Source organism: Prosopis cineraria, unplaced genomic scaffold (assembly GCF_029017545.1).
Source record: "Prosopis cineraria cultivar Desert tree isolate PC_DT_omini unplaced genomic scaffold, ASM2901754v1 PC948, whole genome shotgun sequence".
NCBI lineage: Eukaryota > Viridiplantae > Streptophyta > Magnoliopsida > Fabales > Fabaceae > Prosopis > Prosopis cineraria.
Window position 1 is genome coordinate 1 of NW_026556273.1, and position 17,529 is coordinate 17,529.

A 17,529-nucleotide genomic window follows, 5' to 3' on the forward strand; every position below is an offset into this window, starting at 1 on the left:
AATAAAGTTAATAAATATAATGCAAGAAAATAAAAATAAACTTAAAATTAACATAAACAAAATTGTCAATCTATCGTTAGTTTCCTGCCTTTCTAAACTAAACAATAATTCAAAAACTTCCCCTTGTCCTCCCCTTCAATCAATCCAATGGAACAGGTCACAATGACATGAAATCCAATGCGATGGAGAGAGGGCTGCAGCCTGCAGGTTTAATCCGCGATGTTCATGGTGTGCGTGTGTAAATATTATATATATAAATCCGCCATATACGCGAGTGTGGGTTAGTTGTATAATAAAAAATTAAATACATAACGTAACATCAAGTTAAAATTTCGACACTTCTCATCTACCATTGACAATGTTTTTGCTTTTTAAAACTGGACTGGTTAGGCCGATGAAGATATATCCACAATTCACTGACTATATTCTGGTTCAACCCATAATCAATCAATTATTAAGATTAATACCTTACCAAAAATCAATTATTAATAAATTTAATTAAAATATTTTAATTCTTTAAATTAGAAACGAAGTAATCATTCATATTCAACATAATATTATTAAATCCAAAAATGCAAGAAAGAATGACAGTGAAATCCAAAAAACATTAAACTCATGATAATTAGGTTTCAATTTTCTTTTTGAAAAATATATTGAAAACATCTATCAAAATAATTATAAATTCAAAAATTTCAATTCCAAACAAATATTTAAGCATTAAATATAGTTTTTATATTATAATAAAACTTTTTATTTACAATTATTTAAATTATATTTACCATTTATTATTTTAAATTTTTTTGAGATATAACTGTCCTTTTTTTACAAAAATGCATGATAAAAATAAAAATATTAATCAATTTTCTATAATTAATAAAAAAATTAAGGGAGAATGATAAGTAATGCCCTCAAAATAAGAGTACTATCAAGTTAAATTATTTTTAAAAATTTTACTAATGAAAAATAACAAAATACTACGCTCCTTCCGTTAAGAAATATAAAGCATTTTTGAGAAGTTATATGTTTAAAAATATGAACTATTTTTAGTCTTTTGAGGTGTAGTAAGTACTTTCTTTTTAAAAGTACCCCCGTATTAATGAATAATTTTATTTTTACTGTAAGGTATTTAATAGGGATAAATATGAAAAAATAATATTAGTTTAAAAATAGATAAATATTCTATTGAGAGGTAAAATTAGTCAAAAATGTCTTATATTTTTTAATGGAGGGAGTGTTAAATTTAAAATTTTATTTTCAAGGTGATTTTGACTTGAAATTAATATTTTTATAAGTATTATTTTTTATTAATATAGAGTACCCAGTTTAATAGATATGATTAATTGTGAATGAATTTTTACTTGACATTAATATTTTTATAAATACTATATTACGCTACATTATGTTAATAAACAGGAATATATCAATGTTCTATATAATTAATTATATAGTACTGAATCTTTTCTATTTTTTATTATCTCTTATTATATTACATTATGAAAAATAATATCTTTCTCAAAGACATTATTCTACTCCCGTATTTCAATATCCAAGGGGTCGCCCCCTTTTGCCTTTAAAAGGTCCACTTTCATCATCGCCTTTTTCCACAGCTACTGTCTTGATCTTCTTCCTGTTTCTCAAAAACATCACGGCAAAATGGGGTTGTCTAGATCGTCGAAGGCCATGATCCTACTGTTGTTCACGGTCTTCACTGCGTCTTCGGCCTTGGATATGTCCATAATCTCATACGACCGAATCCACCCCGATAAGTCAACATGGAGGACGGACGACGAGGGTCATGGCAATATACGAGCACTGGCTTGTAGAACATGGCAAGGTCTACAATGCTCTGGCGAGAAGGAGAAGAGGTTTGAGATTTTCAAGGATAATCTGAGGTTCATCGATGAGCACAACGCTGAGAATCGGACCTACAAAGTTGGGTTGAACCGATTCGCCGATCTTACCAACGAGGAGTACAGGGCCAAGTACCTGGGAACCACGATCGATCCCCAGAGGAGGATTGCCAAGACGAGGAGCAACCGTTACGCTCCACAGGTCGGCGACAATTGCCGGAATCTATTGATTGGCGGAAGGAAGGTGCGGTCGTCCAAGTCAAAGATCAAGGAAGTTGCGGTAAGTCCGTATTTGTTTTATTCTTAATGAAATTTAACTTTTCCTGATTAAATTTATTTATTTATTTTTTTGGTCTTTTCCCTTTTGAATGATCTAGCGGTCACTCCCTAATCTTGGATACAATCAAAAGCCGGCACTTGCTATGTTAGGATCATTAATCCTTGATATCTTGTAAGAGAATTCTTTAGGACTTGTCTCTTCGATCACAGACTGGAATAGTTCATGGTTGAAGAACAATAAACAAAAATCCTGGAAAAATTAAAAAACGAGAGAATTTGTTACACTGGCAAAACTGTATGTTTGGTCCCTAAGAGAATACTATTTTCTCAACTTGATCTTTCATTGCTAAAACAAGTCAGTTAAGTCTGATATATGATCACTCTATTCTCAAGCTGATCCTTCAAAACAAAGCTACTCCATTTACTCTGAAAATTTTATTCTGGTCAGTATAGCCGTTCTTCTGTCGAAAAATAGGATCTCATTATAGCTGGATTGTAGCACTTTAAATATTTATTGGAGGGACCTTTGCTAGTTCTCTGAGATAACCACTCTTATTCTTGGTAATCTTAACTTCCGGAGATTAGATAAAGGTGATTGAGTAACTACTATATTTTGATCATTTTTTACAGAATAATTCATGGAAGGAAAAATCATTTACCCCACACCCAATGTTAGTCAATAATAGGATTTCTGTTTTCTCCTATTTGTAAATAGCAACTTTATGATTACCGGATTTTCGTTGCTATTTCACAATGTTTGAATTATCCTTTTGTATTGATATGCTTTTAAACAAGAAGATTGCTTAATCATGGTGCCCAAAGAACTATCATGCATAGCGAATTTTATATATGCGGAGGATTGCTAGTAAGTCATTGATTTAATCTTGAGTGAAGGGAGTTGCTGGGCATTCTCAACCGTAGCTGCAGTGGAAGGAATAAATAAGCTAGTGACAGGCGATCTAATTTCACTGTCCGAGCAAGAACTGGTGGATTGTGATACAAAATATAACGAAGGGTGCAATGGGGAATAATGGACTATGCCTTTGAGTTCATCATCAACAATGGTGGCATTGACACTGAAGAGGATTATCCCTACCGTGCTGTTGATGGCCAATGCGACCAATATAGGGTCAGTCTACATTCTGTTATTATCTGGGACAGAAAATTGTTACCCCTCTAATACTTAATTGTGTTGCTGACATTTCTACAGAAAAATGCAAAAGTTGTGGCAATTGATGGTTATGAAGATGTTCCTGTCAATGATGAGAAAGCATTGAAAAAAGCTGTTGCAAATCAACCAGTGAGCGTTGCAATTGAAGCAGGTGGCAGGGAATTTCAGTTATATGTATCTGTAAGTTTCTCAATTGATTCTTTTCTCAAGCTTTTAGGAATATTCAAAGCATGCTTCATATATAGACGCATTGTCCGTTATGGTCACTCTAATTATGACGAATGATTTGATCTGCCCATCCTTTGAGGAATTAGCTACATCCTACACGACATCACAAAAGTCATTCTGAGGCTATTATAAAGAATCCTTTAATTAAGAGATCTTTTGGGATAATTTCTTCTTGCTGTCCAGTTAGTACCTGCGCAATCTTATTAGGCTTTGCTCCATTTGGTCAGGGTATATTTACGGGAAGATGTGGTACGGCATTAGATCATGGTGTTACGGCTGTTGGTTATGGCACGGAAAATGGTGTGGATTATTGGATTGTGAAGAACTCCTGGGGATCAAGCTGGGGTGAGGAAGGGTATGTTAGAATGGAGCGTAATGTGGGCACAACCAATACGGGCAAGTGTGGCATTGCGATGGAAGCCTCCTATCCTACAAAGAAAGGCCTAAATCCCCCAAACCCTGGACCGTCTCCTCCCTCACCGGTGAAGCCACCCACTGTTTGTGATAGTTACTACAGCTGTCCCGAGAGCACTACATGCTGCTGCGTGTATGAGTATGGAAAGTATTGCTTTGCCTGGGGATGCTGCCCTCTGGAGGCTGCCACCTGCTGTGAAGACCACTACAGTTGCTGCCCTCACGACTATCCCATCTGCAACATTGACGCCGGCACCTGTCTTATGGTAACACAACCGAAAGTTCTTCAGTCGTAATTATTATTGGCTACTACTGGATTCTTTTTGTTCACGTTGATGATATATATCTTAACTGACATTCTCTGTACTGCAGAGCAAGGACAACCCGTTTGGGGTGAAGGCGATGAAGCGCACTCCAGCTAAACCCTATTGGGCATATAGAAAGAAGAGCAAGACAAGCACTGCTTGAGCCAACGGATGAATGATGAAGGAGTGGATGACCTAGTCAAAGGAGGATGGAGGAGCGTATTACATATTCTTTTCCTTTAGATTCATCATACTGCCCATTAGACGGTCATTTCGGACATTTAGATACCAATTGATGAATGCTTTGTCAAATTTCAGGATGTAACTTCCTGGTGTAAATAGCGTTCTATTTACGAGTTGCATTGCTTTCCAACAAACATATTGGTTGTCGTGACTTTCGAACTTAAGTAGATTCTGTGATCAAGTACCGATGGTGGATGAATTTCTTTTCTGCTCATATCCTATTTTTTTCTCTGGTTATAGGCTATAGCGTCGTATAAGTTTCAACGAAAGAAAGCCTCAACCTTCTCAGGTTTAATTGTGCCGTCAATTTAGCAAGCGACTCAATTGTTATGCCCCCCTTAATCGAGGAAGGAAATAATGTGGAAGAAGATATTGGCTAATATTACGTTGTTTGCAGATATCTTTTGTTCAGTGGTCTGCATGTGGATGAATAGGAATTTAGATGCCCTGAATTGTGTACGTAGTATTTTAGACGAAGGGTAGAGACAAGGAGATGAAGAATTACTTGTTTCCTCTCCTTCTCATTTTATTCTTTCATTTTCGACCTCACTAAACGCTTGGATGAGTGATCCCGATGCTGAAAATCAAATGCTCTTCCAGTTCTTATTTAACCATGTAAAACTCATTTCTATGTCTCTTTACTTGATATGGCTGGAGAGGAGTCTCTTCAATTATTTTTATTCCTGAAGACAAACAGTGCCAAGTTAGATGAGAAAGTGGACTGCAGATAACGTCAAGCGCTAAAAGACAAATTTAAATATAGAATAGGTGAACAAGAATCACGTCGTTTCTTTCAAATGATATCTTAAATTCTTAATGGAGTTTGAAATTAAGGAAGTGGGCGCACAAGAATACCTATTCTTATGCTCCGGTTGTCTTAGAAACATGGTAGTTGTGTTGGGGGACCAGGGAGGGGCGAAGAACTAATTGTCGCCCCAGACAACTTGATTCAGAATTCAATTATGTTCGTTTCATTTCGTTTTCGTCACCCAGCCCACATGACGGACGCCCCCCTTTTCAGAGTGATGGATCATGGTGTCCAGCCCCACCATGCCAGCCAGCTCGTGCTCGAAGAAGATTTTCTTTGAGCCAATATCTCTTCGCGATCATAATTCATTGAATCCATGATAATTACCTTACTTGGGCATTAACAAGTTTTTTGAGATTTTTGGATTTCACCTGTAATTGTAAAGCTTTCCTAAATTCCCAACCATGCGCCCCTCCTCCCTTTAATTAAGAGGAAAAAGAAAAGAAAATTCTGTTTCAAATTATTAGCTTGAAGGCAGCACCGAATATTTTCTCCGCGAAAAAAGATGGGCGAAAATTTGTACACAGATTATATTGCAAGAAGCAACAGATAATACTCACACACATTCACAGATGGAAGCTAACAAGGCATCGCTATGATGGAATGTCTGAAGACACATAGATAAACCACCTAAACGCAAAAGCCAGGTACCGGGACAAACAATTAAGAGCCTTTGATGAGGTCATTTTCGACTCAAATACCAACTCCGCTGCCACTCTGTCTTGCTACTCTAGATCAGAAGTGAAGGAACCGTTCTGATCACCTCCGTTAGTGTAGCGAAATGCGCACTCTTCAACCTTCACTCTGTGGCCTGGGCCATTAATCCTAGCGTCATGAAGAAGTGTAATATAATTATAGGAAGGAACTACAGAGGAATTCTTAGGCACCGAGGGCAGGGGAGGAGGCAGTGGCCACATGGGTGGCCCTGCTGCTCCGTCCTGTGGTGAATTCCAGCCCAAGTTGGTAGATTTCCTGGAAGCGTAGTTTGGTGTTTCGTCAATGAGCCTTTTCGCTCCAATTACTTGATTCATATTGTACAGAGAGAGAACCGTTTCATTGCTTTCCATCGTCTGGATGTTAGGTTTGAGGACGTAAGGATGTTGGATGGGCAGATATGGTCTTTGAATAGCGAAGACGCCGGGTACGCTCTGAAGGAAGCTGAATTTTCTCTGTGTGCTGATCACTAGACTGAAATCTTCCGCAACCTGAAGAACCCCATGAATTAATGACCCAGTTTTTGAAGTAAATTAGAAAGGAGATAGAGCAAGACCTTGTTAAGCGAACCCAATTGAACTATGCCTTCTCTCACTGCAATGACGACAATGGTCTACCAACAGAAGCAGCAGTTTCGTTAGCATGCACTAGTAGAGGAATAAATGAAACAAGTTTCCAGGCAGACATTGTTATTTATTTCTACTCGATATCCCCAAGGTGTTTCTGTGAATGGTTTTACCTACCTTAATACCTGAATTGAACTGATATTCCCACGCCCTTGGTCGCTGTAAGTGCAAATAAAATATCAAACTTTCTATATTCAGGAGAAAGAATGAGCTGAAGAACTATCTTAATGATTTCTGTTTAACGTTAATTTCTCTTACAGGCTCAACTGAAGCATTCCATGAAGCGATGCAGCTAGGTTCAGACTCATTTGGACTGTCTCTGTGTACCCATTTGTGACTGTTGTCCGCAGCCACTCTCCCCACCAATCTGCACATAGATTACAGACGTCAAATGATCGAGTTAAGCTTCAGTTCCTTTTCTTTCATGTAAATATTTGTCAGACTGCTCTTCGAGAATAGAGGCAGAAATGCTAGATTAATTATGATAAGAAAATGTGATAGTGGAGCAAAGGCATGTATTCAACCCTTACCCCTCCCCATAACTGTAGACCTCATGTGACATTTTGAAGAACACGTCAGCTCCAAACTTTCCGTCAAGGTACCCACTCCTTGCTCTTTCGCATTCGTTAAAATCACAGAATCCATCTTCCCAAACCAGGATCCTACAAAGATCACCTCCTAGCAATTAAAAAACCATAATGACTTTTCATGTCCGGTTGGATTTGGCTAGCCTGTCAAAAGAAGTGAAACCATTCCTGTGATTGTCATAATTAGTTGACTATTACCAGTTTCTTTTATCTCCCTTGGATCGATCAAGATCAGTTCCTCCAAATTCCCACCTGTAACAGAAGAAACCGGTCTGCAACGTCAAAATTCGCTACAACTTTTCATGAAATGAAGCATTCCTTTGTTTACGCAGACAAAGAACTCTTTTGGAGTTTCAGTATGTTTTTTGTTCTGAATTAGTTCCATACCTTGGGGGAGGATAGTTTCGGGGCAAAATCCTCCAGAAGACAGCGTATACCCACTTAGAAGAAGTGGAAAAGTCTGAAGGTGAGCACAAGCTTCTCAGAGTATGCTGCAAGAGGCAATTAAGCAGGGGCAGCCCAGTTTCCATTTTCCCGAGGCAAGCACAGCCAGGAGTTACTGAGTAAAATGGGAGGGGAAGAGCTTGATTAAAAGGTACAGTGCTTTCTAAGTGAGGGTACCCACTTGAGCACCAAGTTAGGCGATCATGCTCCAACATTTAGATTTGTCCAAGACAGGATGATATTAGTAGTTTTAAGTGGGGCCTCCATATTCACATATATTTGCATCTTAATAATCATAAATATGATTATATCTCCTCTTCTTTCCCCCCTATCATTTAGTGCCTAATTGTGGGAGTTGATTCTGCTGAAGCCAGACAAGAAAGAAAATGAACAAGAAAACAACGGACTCCAGCAGACTTGCTTGATATGATAATGTCCCCCAATCTACCTAAGAGAGCTAGTCATAATACGGTAAAGGGAACACCAAATTGTTATTTGTTTCGCGCCTTCTGTCATTGTGAGGCAGGGAAACATCTAGTTAGTGTGTAATTAGGAGGGCGTATTGTATACTTGTCTCTAGTTGAAGTGGTCCTGTTAAAGGACCATCGACTTCATGACTAGTAGTTGCTTGAATTGGCTTCTTTTTCCCTGCGTGGAGCCCCCTGCTACAGGACACACCCACCCGTTCGGTTCTTAATCCAACATTATTACAAGTTAAGCGCTGTAGTTGGACAAGACACTAGTGTGTTGCAATCCCAGCCAATTTCTGTTGAAGTTAACGTCACTCGTCAACAATTAAAAATGAAATAAAGGAGACATCAGTTACGAACGAAAGTAGCATCTTCTAAGTGATCACTGGTCTAGTTATTTGTAGTCATTAACTATCATTGTTGGGTCGTTGGGGGCACCCTTACTTGGCTAATGAAAATGTTTCGGGCGGAGATTTGATTAGATTACCATAATAAAAGACAAGAGCCCACAACAAATAGTGAGAGCTGGATGACGTAGGACTCCCATGAGCAGCGGCCATAAAATCTTCTGCATCTCATTCACACCACACGTACAGGATAATAAAAGCGTGAAAAAAAAAAAAGAAAAAAGTAACGAAGGAAGATGGCAGTGTCAATGTTGACACTGACTTCAACTTGGTAGGTTTCACAGTTCATCACAAACTAAATGGATCAGAGAGAATCAATAAGAAAGCATGATGATAAAAGAGGCTAGTTTCAAACAATAGTATTTGCCATTGCCGTGCTAGCTAAGTTTGAAACAACTTACGTAGATAAATGCAGGGAGTGTGAATGGGGGGAAGTACTCGAGTTAAGAAATGAAAGGAAAGGAAAGAAGAGTGGTGCAGGTTAAGTCTTGGAATTAAAACAGTGAGTAGTGGGTGATGCAGATGAAGATGCGCCCGATGGGCTGGGCTAAATGGATTGACAGCTACGTTTTGTGGGGCCCGAAAGCCCACCACTACTGTATTGGGATGTCATTCAGTTTCTCACCTCATTCGTTTCTTATCTCGATGAACTGGCTTTTGGTGGAGTCTCCTGTCTGATAGGCTTCGTTATTTCTAGACTTATCAGATCACCATCGTCCTTGGACAGCTCCAAAAACCTACATGTGAATGTGAGCTTTCACAGCCTTTTTCCCTTACTACTAATTATGGCATGTTACACGGTTTTAATACTGGTCAATGCTAATATTAATATCTTTACTTTATCTTCATACCGTCTTTCACTCTTCTTCTGTGTTGTTGTGGGTGACCAATTTTCCAATGCTTGATTGGATAAGACTCTGGGCAGAGGCTGGAAACTTGAGGTATATTCCTTGGTTTTTTAGAAAAAGAAAAAAAAAACCCAGTAGCCGCTAACTTAATTGGTTTTGACGATTTGTACTTGATATAATAGTTTATGTTTAAACTTAATCGGTTACTTGAATAGTGTTAAGAAAACTATAATTTTAAGTTTATAATTGATTTTCACATGTATTTTTACAGACTCATAGTCTTGTTTTTCAGAAATTTTTTTAATAGCATGTTTTTCAAAAATTTGATTTGAAGTGGTGGGGCTATTTTTGTTATGGGTTTGAACTTGTAAGCTGTAACTGGGCGTAATTTGGGCTTGGGCAGTACACTGAGCACGCATAGCCGAACCAGTCTTCTATGTTATTCACTGAAGGTTTGCTTTACTCATTGAGATCTCAATCCCCTCTTGATTTTTAATTTCATGTTGTTTTTGGGCTTGACACTCTTTATAGCAGAGAAAAAAAACATGCTCCAACTGGCTACTTTAGGGGAGGGGGACCAAATTGCTTCACCTGGTTTGACTGCCTGAGTTTGATTTGTTTTTTTTTTTTTATTGACTTGTGCATCTCATTTATTTTTATTTATTGTGAATCCTTGAGATCATCGATTACCTTGGCATAATAAAGCAGGTTGGTATTGAGATGATCGAAGCAGTACTGTTGGGTTTCCCCTTCAGCGAGGGTATTTTAATATTGGAAGGATAATAATTAAGTCTAAAAAACTTAAATTAATGCAGTTAAATTTTTGACAATTTTTTGAAGAATAAATTAAAAACATACACTAAAACAAAAAAGAAATTTAAATCTTAAATATAACTTTTATAAGTATCTTTAAATTAATATTTATAACTTATTTTTTAAAAAAATAAATTGAAATTTAACTGTCATTTTCTTTTTGATATTTTACTTTTTTTTAATTAAATATAAAAGAGTAAAAATTCTTCTCAGCATTTTTACAATCATTTCAAAGCCACTTTTCAAAGATATAAGTGTTTAGTTTTTCCCCCCTCATTGAAAGGCATTTAATCCTTTCGCCCAAATCAATCTCTGTTTGTACTTTTTTTTCAAGTCATATTTATAAAACTGTACCTATTAATTGTTAAAACGTGACTTTTTACAAAATTCAATGAAATACAATGGCATATTTTTAAAAATGCACTTGTTTTATTCTATTCTTAACTTTAATAGTGAATTAAATTAAATTAAATGCTCCATTCATTTAAAAATATAATATATATTTTTAGAAGTTGGATGTTAAAAAATGTAAGATATTTTTTATTTTTTCAAGTGTAAACATTACTTTTTTTTAAAAGTATCCCCATTGATAATAACTTTATATTTATTGTAGGATGTTTAATAGGAATAAATAAAAAAAATAGAGTTAATTTGAAATTAGTTAACTACTTTATTGGAGGTGAAATTTAATTAAAAATACTTTATATTTTTAAAAGAAGAGTATATAGTTTTAAAATATTTGACATTTAACTGATTTTGACAAATTTTTCCAACATTAGAAAGGCAGTTAAAATGGCTTTATAAAAAAAAACCATAATATTCAATTAGACGTGGGAGAGTTCATTTTGAGGTTTGTGAGACCTGAAGGATGCAAGTGAACAGTATTACCATAATTTTTTGTTGATAAATTTGAGTAGTTAATCCATTTTAACTCTCTTTGTATGTGGGATAAAAGGGCCGTGGAGGGAGTGCAAGCAATTCAAGTCGCTCTGATTATCAATACCGGCCAAGAGTCAGTATTCTACTGGATATGAAGAATTAATATTTCTATTAATTTTTTTGGGTAAAACTAATATTAATATTAATATCAACGGCCAGTTAATTTTTATAAGGATCAAAGTTTCTTTTGACCGAAACAAGTGCTATCCACAAAGGTCAACATTTACTTGGTTTGTCTGTCTGTTTGTTTGTTTGTTTTTTTTTTTTTGGGGGGGCGGGGATCTTCTCTGTGGGCTGCAAAAGTGCAAATGGATTTTCTGGCACTGGGCAGATACACTATTTGACACTTCGATAACCGTCGTCCAAAGCAATTTACAGGGCAAGGTAGGTGCCATAGCGTTGGGTTGATCAGGGGAATTGCTTGCGAGAGTATGGATTATCTGGGCATTGATGTGAGCTGCGCTGTGGGATCTCTCCGCCATGGCCACTTTCCAGACAAGGAGTGCTTGCTACCTCTTATTTCCAAGCTCCTCGGCTATGCCATCGTCGCCGCTTCGACTACCGTCAAACTTCCCCAGGTACGCCCGTCTTTTTATATTCTTAGTTGTCGATTTTCAGAGTGATTAGAAACCCTAGAACCCACACTGATCCTCTTATTGGATCTCTTACCCGGGTTTCGCCAGTGATATTTGCCCACAACTTTTAATTATGATTACTCGACGGTAAAAACAACGTTGCTGACCCTATCTCAGTAGTTAGTATTGCGATCTGCTTCCTGAACGGTAAATCATTAGTAATTTAGTGGATGTGTCTGTTTAAAATATCGGTACCGAGCAATTATTTCATTCGTCGCATTATTATATTTTTGTCCTTATTTGTTGAAAATATTGACTTGGTGCCGTTGGGGTAGTCATTAGATTTTGCCACTAAGAACTGCTTAAACAAGTCTAGTTTTTTAGGCAAGATTTCCAACCATCTTACAATACCGTTATGTTAATCTTGTGAACTGCAGATTTTAAAAATTCTGAATCATAAAAGTGTCAGAGGCCTTAGCATGATATCTTTCGAGCTCGAAGTTGTTGGCTATACCATAGCACTAGCCTACTGTCTTCACAAAGGGCTTCCGTTTTCAGCTTATGGGGAGCTATTGTTTCTTTTAATCCAAGGTGTACTAGCATTTTCTGCATTTTTAATTGCACATATTTGTCGTGTATCCTTTTTTCCATTGATCCTGCACATTACTGTATGATATTATACATACACATGTAACACAACTTTGTCATGTAGTTATGATGTAATCTTAGAGGAAGATCTGACGCTCTGAAATTAGTGTGTTACTTGTAATACGCCAATATGTATATTTAGAAAGCTCTTATTTGTTATGAATTGCTTTCTTGTTCTGTGACATTGTCAATGGAATCTGACATGCTCCCTTCTATTCTTGTCTGATACAGCTTTAGTTTTGGTTGCTATAATCTACTACTTTTCTCAACCCATGGGTACCAAAACATGGATCCGAGCGTTACTGTATCCTACTTGCCTACAGAGGCACCAAGTTTTTATCTTCTCATTATGCAAGGTAAATTGATATGTTCGACCTTGTCCTTGATACATGGTTTTCAGATATTGTGCTGTAGCACCCACTATCTTGGCTGGTCAAATCAATCCTCTTCTCTTTGAAGCTCTGTATGTGAGTAGTCAACACTTGTGCACTGGAATTTTTTTCACTTGAAAGTCATGCGCTCATGTATTGTATAGTTCTCTACTTCTTATTTCAATTTTTTATGCCCATATTTCCTTATATGATTTCATTTGTTGCAGGCATCTCAGCATGCAATTTTTCTCTTTGCCAGGATTCCACAAATATGGAAAAACTTTTCTGTAAGTGGAGCCATTAATTGCCTTTTTTTGTTTCCGCTTAAAATGGAGGAAAATGCCTAGTTTCCATAAAACTAATGAAATCAGTTGTAACAATTGTACGGGCCAACAATACTGGGTTCTCCGCAGTTTCAATGACAACTAATTTTCTTTGTGAAGATTAACAAATGAATGCTTTCTTTGCAGGGTGTCTGTATGATTAGTAACTTCAAGACTGAGTTTAACTAAGTGAAAGTTATTTACTTTCTGGAAGCCACTTTTCTTTGATGCATATTACCACTTTACCTGTTCAACTGTTCTTTTTGGGCCAATTACATACTGCTTAAGTGTTATGAATGGCTAGGCTTCTTTCAACGTTACTGATGCGTTTATGCTCAGTTTTATATGATATGTACCTTTTAAAAAAAAAAAAAAAGTCATGTTACGATATTTCTTTTTTGCTCTAATATTTATTTGCAGAGCAAAAGCACTGGAGAACTCAGTTTCTTAACATCATTCATGAATTTTGGAGGTTCAATGGGTAAGACTGTATGATTGTTATGGGATTTGATCTACTTCTTGGATGTTTGCAAATTAATGTTCTTATCCTTGTTTGCTGCAGTCAGAGTCTTTACCAGCATCCAAGAAAATGCGCCAACTAGTGGTATCCTTGCTTTGTAAATGTCATAATCTTTATGTTCTTTCCTTGCCATCATCATCATTACATTTAAGATCAGTTTTTTGGTGTTGATAATAGTGAGGTGAGATTGGGTCACATATAATTTTTGTATTTGTTGATCTAAATGCTGTTCCTTTAGTTGCTGCCCTTACTGATGTTTCCAGCTAGCCAGTGGCAAAAGCTTTCTTTCTAATTCGCTGCACGTATTAATTTCTCAGTTTCCTTTCTGGAGAACCATTTTCAACCCCCCTCCAAAAAAAAAAAATTGCCAATTAAGCTGAAATATTTTTTGGGAACATGGCCTTATGAAGGTTTGAAAAAATCCCTTGCGACCCCATGAATAGTGGTTTCTGCCGAGTGTTTGTTGTACTCCAATGAAGCAAGTTTATTAGATTTGTGTCTATTTATGCCTCATTCATTAGTTTACCAAATTTTAAAAAATTGTGTCCTCCCTCCCAACTTTTGCATATTGTAAATTTATTTTTTAAATTATCTGAGATAATTATGATGGATTCCTTAATTCTCCTGAAAGTCATACTGGGTTCTGTACTTGGTGTCGCAACAAATTTTACTATCTTAAGTCAGATAGTGATATACCAGAAACCTCGGGCTGGGCCAGAGAAGAAGACGAAGTAGAAGAAATATGCCAGGTTATATATCATTTTATGCTGAGTTCTCTACTTTCAAGTTTCAACAGCTAATAGGTGGGCTGTGACACTGTCTGATTTGGTTTCAAAGAGACTATTTTCAATTCTATTTTATTGATTGTACAATATTGTTTATCAGGCAGTAATTTAAAGAATTGATTCAGGTTCTTTCCTTCCTCCTCATGATAATCTTTGTTCCAGTTATCGTATTTATTTTTTATATAATAAAATGAACACAAAAGTTCTTTGTGGCAGCCCATTCGGGTCCTGTATCTGCGTTCAACATTGTGTTTTGCTTTGATATTTTACCATTACTGCCCCTCCCATGCTCTGTTTCCAACTTCCTGGCATATGCACGCTTGGCAGATGAAAGGCTCAACAGTGTTTCTGATTTTAGATGACCATGTACCCATTGTGGGTGACATGTAAATTTAGACCACGCTTATGGTGCGATTAGTATATGGAAAGTTCTTTAAAGAAATTAAAAAAAAAATAGTGATGAAAAACATATTCACTGTGTTTGATAGATGGCAAAATAGCTTTATCGGAAATATCCCCAATTTGTGCAAAAGTTATTTGGGCAGGCCTGCACACTTCATTGCGAGTCTGATTAAACTCTCTGCACGCCAGATCCTCCACACCTGAACCTACCCTCATATTATACCACACAGGCCATGGCCATCACAGCGAGTTTGATTAAAAACATGTTACCTAGAATTATGTGTGAATATTGAAAACATAATCATTAATTCTTATAATTTTATTGGGTTTTACTTGTAATCCTTGAAATTTTTTTCCTAATGTTTTTAGTCCTTATAGAAATTGAAATCATTAAAAGCACGGCAACTATAGGGATTTGAGTGACAAATGTCAGTTAATTTTGTTAAAATTATGAGGATTAAAAGTATTTAAAAAAAACTACAAGAATTCAAAAAAAAAAATCAACAAAATTATAGAGATTGATAATTGTTTTTTCTCTATGTGTGTGTGTATGTATATGTATGTATGTATGTATTGGCCAGCACCTAAAATTACAATTTCTATAAAAGCAGATAACTAAATTTGTGCTATTAGCTTTTCTTTTTAAAATCAGTGTATAATTTTTTAAATGATGTGATAAATGTATACGCTAATTAAAGAAAATTACATACTTGTAACGTTCATGCTCTGGTCATGATTTAATAAAAAAAAAAAAAGGATGAAGATATTAAGAACTTTTTTTTAGCCTAGTAAATTATAAATAATGGGTTAAAGAGCATTTTTATAATTGTACTTTTATTTGAGGAGTGTTAGGTATCTTGTATCATTAAGTGAGGTATTTCTACCCGTGTACAATTTTACATAGGAGCAATTTTTCCCTTTCATTAATCAATTGTGATCTCTCCTATTTTTTGCTTACGTAGTTGGTTTATGGGGCCTACTTTGGTGACACTAAGGTTGTTTAACTACCAATTTGACCCTCCTCGTTCTTCTTCTTCTTCCTCAATTTCTAGGTTCATGGTTTGTACTCTAAAAATCCATATATGAGAAACTTGTTCTTTCAAAAGACCTAAATTTAAGAGTCGCTCCTAATCTCTTCATGGTTCCTGATAACCAGTTGGACAGGCTATGTGGTCTATCATTTCTTTCATAGATAGCCGAAGATCCTCATGTTGGCATGCCAAGACAACAACACTCTCACAAGAACTGGAAGTCTCCTCGCAGCCATCGAGAATATCTAGTGAAGTCGGGTCGAATGAAATGGGTCCTGATCACGGATCTCTTTAATTTTCTCCTAAAACTACGTAGAAACAAAGATTTTCTAAATCTCTCTCTCTCTCTATAATGTGTGTGTGTGTGTGTGTTTCCCTTCAATCAAAATCATCAATCCACTTATAAGGACACAATTTGACTAGTTTATGGGTTCTTCATCATGTAAGAACAGAGAGTTGAAATTCTTGAAGAGGAAGCAATCGATGTCTAATAGCATAACTGTGTTATTTCCTCTAACGATTGCAATGGAATGGGTCTTGGTTGCAACCTGAGAGGATTAGGGTGAAGGAAGAAGAAGGGTGGATTTGGGGACAAGGGTTTTTGAGCTTGGAGAAACAACACTGAAAGAATTTCCAAACCTTCATTTTCTAGTCAATTAACTTTTGAAGCTTCTTCTTTTCTAGTCAATTAACTTTTGAAGCTTCTTCAACATTGTTGAACTTAATGTGCTTTAATTTTTGTACAATGGGTATGACTAAGGGAATATGAGTCTTCTCGTCATCTCTTGCAGAGTTTCCTGCCAACTCAAGAACTTGAATTCCATATATACAACATAAGGATCGAACCAAGTAAAATTCAAATTCAAATTTAAAATTCTAGATTTGAAATCAAATGGGAGATATTCAAGAACAGCATCGAGATAAGCAAGAGCTGGAAAACGAGAGGGGGGGGAGGACGAAGAGGGTTCATCCAATTATCTCATAAGAAGAGCAAAGACACATGGTCAAATTGATGGTCAAACGGCCTAAGTGTCACAAGAGTGAGCCTCACAAACCAACCACGTAAGGAAAAACCATGAGACCATGGTTGACTGACGGTAGGGAAAATTTACTTCTATGTAAAATTATACAAGGGTAAAAATACCTCACTTAATGGTACAAGGTACTTAATATCACTCAAAAGAAAGCATAGGGAAAAAAATACCCTTTAACCCTACAAATAATTTGATATAAAAAATTTTGAGACATGATTTTTTCAACAAAATACGTGCGCATTCATGACAACATTTGGAGAGCCTGCCCAGTCGGACGTCACCTTTAACAATAGCGGAATATGTACTCTTGATGTTAGCTCAGCCAAACAGAAAGGGTCATTAGTTATCGGTTATTTTGCCTGCTATTAGCATCCATTTCAAGGGCCCATCAAATTTGACTATTACAAGTTACAGCTTTCAAGTAGGTTGAACAAGTACTTGACAGATGGAAGCCACGTCAAAATGAAGAATGCCAAATATCCATAGTCCACATATCAATCGAGTGATCAAACAAGTTGAGTATTGCCCAACCAATAACCTGTGAGCTGTGATCGTAAGGTTTCCAAGTGTCTTAAATACCAATATTTAGCAATTAGCAATCCCGCTACTCATATTAAATTGGTACTGAAACAAGTACAGGTGCCCCAGGCCCCAATTCATAAGTATAGCCAGAAAGTAAACGCATTATTAATTT

At 36.4% G+C, this 17,529-nt stretch overlaps 2 protein-coding genes, 1 long non-coding RNA gene and 1 pseudogene across 5 annotated transcripts; 3 read left to right on the forward strand and 1 right to left on the reverse strand.

The window, feature by feature from the left end:
* Nucleotides 1-1,610: 1,610 nt before the first annotated feature.
* LOC129298875 (cysteine proteinase mucunain-like) lies at nucleotides 1,611-4,704 on the forward strand (annotated as a pseudogene).
* A 1,100-nt stretch (nucleotides 4,705-5,804) lies between these two features.
* On the reverse strand, nucleotides 5,805-7,982 carry LOC129298881 (uncharacterized). The gene is made up of 7 exons (XM_054937327.1): nucleotides 7,613-7,982; nucleotides 7,424-7,477; nucleotides 7,169-7,300; nucleotides 6,897-7,005; nucleotides 6,756-6,797; nucleotides 6,569-6,625; nucleotides 5,805-6,503 (listed from the first exon to the last, which is right to left on the reverse strand). Exons 1-7 carry the CDS (start codon nucleotides 7,882-7,884, stop codon nucleotides 6,024-6,026), a joined length of 1,146 nt encoding a protein of 381 aa, XP_054793302.1. The 5' UTR covers nucleotides 7,885-7,982; the 3' UTR covers nucleotides 5,805-6,023.
* A 1,214-nt stretch (nucleotides 7,983-9,196) lies between these two features.
* LOC129298879 (uncharacterized) lies at nucleotides 9,197-9,846 on the forward strand. Its single transcript, XR_008590435.1, has 2 exons — nucleotides 9,197-9,295; nucleotides 9,461-9,846. It is a non-coding gene; the product is annotated as an uncharacterized LOC129298879 (long non-coding RNA).
* A 1,532-nt stretch (nucleotides 9,847-11,378) lies between these two features.
* Nucleotides 11,379-14,497, forward strand: LOC129298877 (mannose-P-dolichol utilization defect 1 protein homolog 2-like). Of its 3 annotated transcripts, XM_054937324.1 has the most exons (9): nucleotides 11,387-11,724; nucleotides 12,159-12,312; nucleotides 12,601-12,673; nucleotides 12,770-12,836; nucleotides 12,968-13,027; nucleotides 13,484-13,544; nucleotides 13,626-13,667; nucleotides 14,215-14,332; nucleotides 14,469-14,497. In XM_054937324.1, the coding sequence occupies exons 1-8, from the start codon at nucleotides 11,578-11,580 to the stop codon at nucleotides 14,316-14,318; spliced, it is 708 nt and encodes a 235-aa protein (XP_054793299.1). In that variant the 5' UTR covers nucleotides 11,387-11,577; the 3' UTR covers nucleotides 14,319-14,332; nucleotides 14,469-14,497. The 3 variants fall into 3 exon arrangements, with proteins under 3 accessions (XP_054793300.1, XP_054793299.1, XP_054793298.1); XM_054937323.1 differs by having other exon boundaries at nucleotides 11,391-11,724; nucleotides 14,215-14,497; XM_054937325.1 differs by lacking the exon at nucleotides 12,770-12,836 and having other exon boundaries at nucleotides 11,379-11,724; nucleotides 12,601-12,725; nucleotides 14,215-14,497.
* The last annotated feature ends 3,032 nt before the right edge of the window (nucleotides 14,498-17,529 follow it).

What these genes read in the sequence shown, in the direction of transcription:
- LOC129298877 (XM_054937324.1), top strand. Translation starts at nt 11,578, where the DNA reads ATGGATTATCTGGGCATTGATGTGAGCTGCGCTGTGGGATCTCTCCGC. An exon ending in TTCTCTTTGAAGCTCTGTAT is followed by an intron (nt 12,837 to 12,967) that starts GTGAGTAGTCAA and finishes CATTTGTTGCAG; the next exon opens with GCATCTCAGCATGCAATTTT. An exon ending in AGAAAATGCGCCAACTAGTG is followed by an intron (nt 13,668 to 14,214) that starts GTATCCTTGCTT and finishes TTCTCCTGAAAG; the next exon opens with TCATACTGGGTTCTGTACTT.
- LOC129298881 (XM_054937327.1), bottom strand. Translation starts at nt 7,884, where the DNA reads ATGTTGGAGCATGATCGCCTAACTTGGTGCTCAAGTGGGTACCCTCAC. An exon ending in CGAAACTATCCTCCCCCAAG is followed by an intron (nt 7,478 to 7,612) that starts GTATGGAACTAA and finishes CTTCTGTTACAG; the next exon opens with GTGGGAATTTGGAGGAACTG. An exon ending in AAGGGAGATAAAAGAAACTG is followed by an intron (nt 7,301 to 7,423) that starts GTAATAGTCAAC and finishes TGATCTTTGTAG; the next exon opens with GATCCTGGTTTGGGAAGATG.